General features: G+C 30.1%; 1 protein-coding gene across 1 annotated transcript; it reads left to right on the top strand.

Moving 5' to 3' along the window:
• Positions 1–5,007: 5,007 nt before the first annotated feature.
• Positions 5,008–5,886, top strand: LOC129313593 (21 kDa protein-like). Its single transcript, XM_054956838.1, has one exon. It carries the CDS (start codon positions 5,028–5,030, stop codon positions 5,664–5,666), a length of 639 nt encoding a protein of 212 aa, XP_054812813.1. The 5' UTR covers positions 5,008–5,027; the 3' UTR covers positions 5,667–5,886.
• Positions 5,887–6,385: the final 499 nt, after the last annotated feature.

The following is a 6,385-nucleotide window of genomic DNA, read 5'->3' as shown; positions in this document are numbered from 1 at the left end:
GCCCTATGTTCAAGCCCGCTTCCTGATAGGTGGCTTTCAATGATACGACTATATTCTTCATGCCTTCATGTAAAACCTGCATCATGATCTATTGTTATTCTTTCTCCCTACGTTCTGATGTTTCCAGGGATATTGTAAAGAACCTTTAGTTCTTTTCCAGCTGTTTATCCATCCGGTCTTGAATTCCCCGCAGCACTTCTGCCACAGGTCCTTTAGATATGATCAGTGGGTTGGGTTGGCTACTTCCTGACTTGGAGTCAGGACTCATGATGATGCTACTTATTGTCACCGGCACTACATGCTCACGATGATCAGCTGCTCCAGTATTTGGCGATAAGTGTTTCAATCCTACGTGCATGGAGATCCCTTCTGGTTCGTGAGAACCAGCACCTGTTTCAACAGTCCTTCTGTCTTTTCGCATCCTTGCCATCTTTGTTACACAGGTCCCACTGGGCATGCCAAAAATTATTCGTGATTGAATAACAAATACCAGGCATACCAAAGATGTTGGGTCTCAATAGATAACCAAAGAGTCCCGAGTTTCTTTACTACAGTTCACTCGGATGTAAAAAGATAGTAGGCTTTGGTAGAACAAGTGTGTAATTTTATTGAAGTGTTTGAAAATTACATACTACAAACTAAGAATTGAAACGGGTTAGTAAATGTAAATTATGCTAGTCTTGATTGAGTGTTGACTGCCTTCTCTATTTTTCTTCCTTCTATTTATAGTGTCTGATAACAGAAGCCTTTTTTTGAAACTTAGCACGTTCTACCGAAAATTCAGGAATCCTGTAAAACTCATGACACGGTTTCTCCATTTTGATCAGCAGCCTGTTTCACTGAACTACTTGGGCGTATATTTCGGCATAACTTAGGATCGTGTCTTCGTGCCAACGGTCTGAGATTTGAAGCTGACAGGATTTCGACATGTTTATGTGTTATGGACTTTATTGAGCTTCGGGGCCGGCATCTTTTGTTTATATTAGGCCTGACGTTTCAATTACTTAGCTCAACTAGCCTCGTAACCTATTCGAGCGACGTTTCATATTTAGCCCAAACAAATATACATTTATTAAATTTAAAAAAAATTAATCATTTAATCTTTCAGTTTTGATATAGTTGTAACTCAATTTTTAAATTTTAATTTTTTATAATTTAGTTTTTATAGTTTTAATTAAGTTGTAATTCGTTCCCTAAATTTTATTTCTCATAATTTAGTTTCTATAATTTAACAACTTAAATATTGATCCCCATATTTTTAAAAATAAAATTATAAAAATTAAAAATATCTTGAGCCTTTAATATTTATAATATTTATAAAGATTAAAAGGGTATAATAATTTAAAATATTAGTAACAAATTTTAACATAATTTTAATATTTTTATTTGTTACTAATATTATAAATATTAAAAGTTTAAAATATTATTATTTTAATATTTTAATCTTTAAATATTATAAATTCTAAAGGTTTAAAATATTTTTAATTTTTATAATTTTATTTTTTTAAAATATAAAATTAATATTTAAGTGATTAAAACTATAAGGATTGAATTGTAAGAAATGAGAGACTGAGTTATAACCGAGTTAAAACTATCAAGACTGAGCTGCAACTAGTCAAAATTTAATGACTGAATTATAAGTGGATCAAAACTATAAAGATTAATTTTTTAATTTTAAATTAATTTCTTTTAATTTTAGCATAAGTGAAAAAATGTATATGGTTATTCAACAAGACTTTTTAATTAATAATATATTTAATTATTGATCGAACACTACAATATCATGTGTATTACATGTAACCAACTTCACTTAATAAACTAGCCAAAAAAAAACTTCATTTAATAAAATAATGCTTGTTGTTCTTATTGAAAAACACATTGCACATATATTTTTGCTTGCAAAGAGTAAATTACAATAATTCTTATAAACTGACTTACTGGTTGAAGAAAAACTAATCACTTTAGTAGTTTAAATTTACTTATTTAATATAAAATTTTGTAAAAATAATTTTTAAACAAGTTATTAATACAGTGTGGTGTTATAACTATGAGTGTTTGATAAGAATGAATCAAAATCAAAATATATTAATTGGAAAAATTTCTTATACTCATGGACTTATTTATTTTTATTTTTTCTGATTGAATCAATATCTTATACTCGTTGATATTCATATATCAATATACATATAATTTTTTTTGACAATATACATATAATTTTTTTGACAATGTACATATAAAATTTATATTAGCAAATGTAAGTGATGAAAAAACAAAATCACTTCCTTTGACAGCGGTCAACGTACGGGATTTTCATTGGACTCACAAAAAATCAATTATATTTAAACTAACGATGATAAATGTTATAGTATTTTCATCTGAATTTTAATATTTCACAATTCACAGCCATTGAAATATAGTCACAAGTTCGTTACCTTGACCTTGCCAACTAACAAGATAACAACCCAGGACCAAACTAGACGGTACATTAATCATTAGACCCATTTAGAAAAAGTTCTTTTCAAAATTCAAAGGACTCAATTAAAGCCTTGATGGACTTTAATTTTTTTAAAAAAATTAATTATTTAATTTTTATAATTTTGACCTAGTTATAACTCAATTTTTGAATTTTAACTCGATTGTAAAATCAATCTTTGAATTTTGTTTCTTATAATTTAATCCCTGAAGTTTCAACCTCTTAAATATTGGTACCTATATTTAAAAAATAAAATTATAAAAATTAAAAATATTTTAAACTTTTAATATTTATAAATATTAAAATGATTTAGTAATTTAAGATATGAGTAATAAATTTTAAAATATTTTTAATTTTTATAATTTTATTTTTTAAATATAGGTATCAATATTTAAGAGGGTGAAACTTCAGGAACTAAATTGTGAGAGGTAAAATTCAGAAATTAATTTACAATTAAGTCAAAACTTGAAGGACTGAGTTATAACAAGTTAAAATTCAGAGACTGAGTTATAATTAGGTCAAAACTATACGGACTAAATGATTAATTTTTTTATTTTTTTAACTATTTAATTCAACCTTTTGTCTCCAAAATAATCACAAAATCCATAATATTAATAATTTAAATATCTTCAATACTTCACTGCATTTTTTTCATTTTAAGTTTTAGATGTTATAAAAAAAATGTAAGTTAATTTGTCTTATTTAGCTATACATTTAGAAAGCAAATGACACAAAAACCATGGTAGTGCATATTGGAAGAAAATTGATTCTCCGCAAACAAAATCGGTTGCCTTCTTATATTTATATCAACAAAAAAGAGAGAGAGAATGCGATGATCAATATAGGTGTGTAGCTGAACATGGATAGAGCTGGACAGGCCATTGCTCCATGCCTAACTCGAAGAATGAATAGACTATAAAACGTAGCTCATTGCCCAACTCTACTTGTGACAAGTCCTAACATTACGGACAACACCTTCAAAGCTGTTCTGCCCAAATGATAGTACTTGCCTATTATTTTTGAAGAAAAACTTCATTAAATCAAATTTGATAGACATCATTTTAAATTTTCAAAAAGCAAATATATTAAATAATTCAATCCAAAATAATATTCATATTTTATAAAATCCATATCATAAAAGTACAAATCTCTGACTTAATATGAAAACAACATTATCCATGATTCAAGTGAAATAGCATTCACAAACAATATACTCCTCTGGTCCAGTATATAAATTACTTTTTAGAAGTATAATCCAGTCTATTTTATAAGTTATTTATTGATGAGATTGTTTTGTTTCAAATTAAAATTTTTAAATTATCCTTAAAAAGTAAGAGAGAGAAAGACAGAAAAAATAATACTATTTGATTGACTTATTTTTTACTTTTTATCTTAAGCTTATGTTTAGAATTTTACTTATTTTTATTCCTTGTACTTTTATTGTAATTATATTGATGAGGTTAGTAAAAATGACTTATAAATAAGACTGGAAGGAGTATTACATAACTAACGAGGCATCTAGATGGAGCGTTTTCTTAAGGTTCAAATGGCCTGTGATCAATCTAGCGATCGCATTCCTCCCTCCATGTTGCATTTGGAAAAAATTACATTACAAATAATAAAGTAAGATGTGTGTGTGTGTGTGTGTGAATTGTTGAGTTTAAGATAAAAATATTACTTGCACACTGAATAATTTGGGAGGGAAGGGAAAATGAATTGGGAATAGTCGAATGGCTCACTTACAAAAAGCATGGTTTAAGACTTTAAGTTAATATATAAATAATAAAAATTACATTATAAAAAATAAATATACCTCTGGCAAGACAACACACCATGCCCGCCAGCCGGATTAGCTCAACCCAACATGCCCAAATCATGTCGAGATACTTTTTTCAGGTTGCACTGCACAAAATTTCATCAGGTCTAGTTGAGCATGTTAGGCAACCAGACATCATGAATAGCCTAATAGCTGTGTATGAAAAATATCTTTATATAGTAATTATTTGGGCCTAAAATGAACATGCGTGTTCTAAATTGATCCCTAAGTTACAATAAACTTTGGTAAAATTCCTATTGTTGTCCAACATGATTATTCCAACAACATGATATCATCATCATCATCATCATCCAAAGGCCTTAAAAATGGAAATATATTTTAACTAAAAAAAATGCATTTGTCTTTAAATATTTTGTTATTAATTATAGGACATTGTGTGGAGAATTTATGAATATTATGGTGTACATTTATAAATATTTGTTATTTTTTCATCTTGTATAAATTGTACATTATAATATATTGTGCTGAGAATTTATAAAAATTATACTGTGCATTCATGAAGAAACGGAGGACAAATGTGTCTTTTTAAATTAAAATATATTTTCACTCAAGGCTTGGGTCTATAGAGAGTTTTTATATTATATTAGACCTCAAATGTGAATTTTGTTGCTTTGGGTTCCTAAGTGAGATTCTCCCAAATTCTTATTTATAAGATCCTGTTCCGTTCTCAACTCATATGGGTCAAGCCCTCTATAAAATCCAACCCATCCCACTCCAATGTTCAAGAAAACCTCACAAAACCAATCCCTTTCTTTTCACTCATTGAAAAGCATTTCAACAAACATGTTCAAGGCATCTTCTTCCCTCACCTTTCTCTGTTCTCTCTTCTTCGTTTCCGCCATAGGCGCCACTCCCTCAAGCTTCCTCAAATCCTCCTGCAGCACCACAACTTACCCTTCCGTTTGCGTCGAATCTCTCTCCGCCTACGCCTCCACCATCCAGCAAGATCCTCACCAGCTGGTCCAGACCTCCCTGTCCCTCAGCCTCAACACAACCCTCTCCACCAAGGCCTTCGTCGCAAAGCTCAACAAGTTCAGAGGCCTCAAGAGCAAAGAGAACCAGGCTCTCCATGACTGCCTGGAAGAGATCGGCGACAGCGTCGATCGGCTCAGCCGATCTATCAAGGAGCTCAAGCTCTGCGTCAAATCTAAGGGTCAGGACTTCGCGTGGCACATAAGCAATGTCGAGACGTGGGTGAGCTCTGCGATTACCGATGAAAGCACTTGCACTGATGGATTCGCCGGAAAGGCTTTGAATGGCAGAATCAAGAGTTCTATAAGGACCAGAATGCTTCGTGTTGCTCAGGTCACTAGTAATGCTCTTTCTCTCATCAATCACTACGCCTCTAAACACTGATCAGAAAATGTTGATCTGTGTGTGTGTGTGTGGGGATTCGTTTGTGGATTGAATCTGAAAAGACGATGAGGATAAAGAACTGAAGATTTTGCTTTGAGAACCATTTCAGTATGGTTGTTTTTTTTTTTAATTAATGAGTGTTTTATATGTGGTGTATACAGTTAAGAATCCAATAGAATATGAAACCCTTGTTATACTTAATATATGTTTTTTATGTTGAGCATTTGAGTTGTCCAAAAAAAAAAAGTTTAATTTCCGGCAACTTTGTTGAATTTCAGGACTAAATTAGGCGGAAATAATTTTTTACATTTAAAAATGATTTTTAAAATTTTTAATTTATACAAATAACAAGAAGTAACCCAAATGTGAGGGAATTCTTATTTTACACATATTTTTCGAAAGTATGAATGATTACGTTTTATTTTTCGATGGAAGTATGAATGGTTTTTTTACGTACATGTTATTACTCTATTATTTTAATCCATGTATAATAATATGACAATAATTAATTTTTTTGGCCAAATCAATAATTATTATTATAAATTCACACACACCTGTGGGTGTATTATTTAGGAGTATATTCGACCTTACCGTTTCACTCTCTCATCGTATGGTGACATTGACCTATCCATTTATTTTTACAAATTACTAATGAAAAAATTCTTGAATAAAAAAGCAAATTGATTTATAAATTACAGGATTTAGAGCATATGGTGCAA

This window comes from Prosopis cineraria, unplaced genomic scaffold (assembly GCF_029017545.1).
Source record: "Prosopis cineraria cultivar Desert tree isolate PC_DT_omini unplaced genomic scaffold, ASM2901754v1 PC6, whole genome shotgun sequence".
NCBI lineage: Eukaryota > Viridiplantae > Streptophyta > Magnoliopsida > Fabales > Fabaceae > Prosopis > Prosopis cineraria.
The sequence above is the reverse complement of the archived record's forward strand: the minus strand, read 5'-3'. Positions and strand labels throughout refer to the sequence as shown.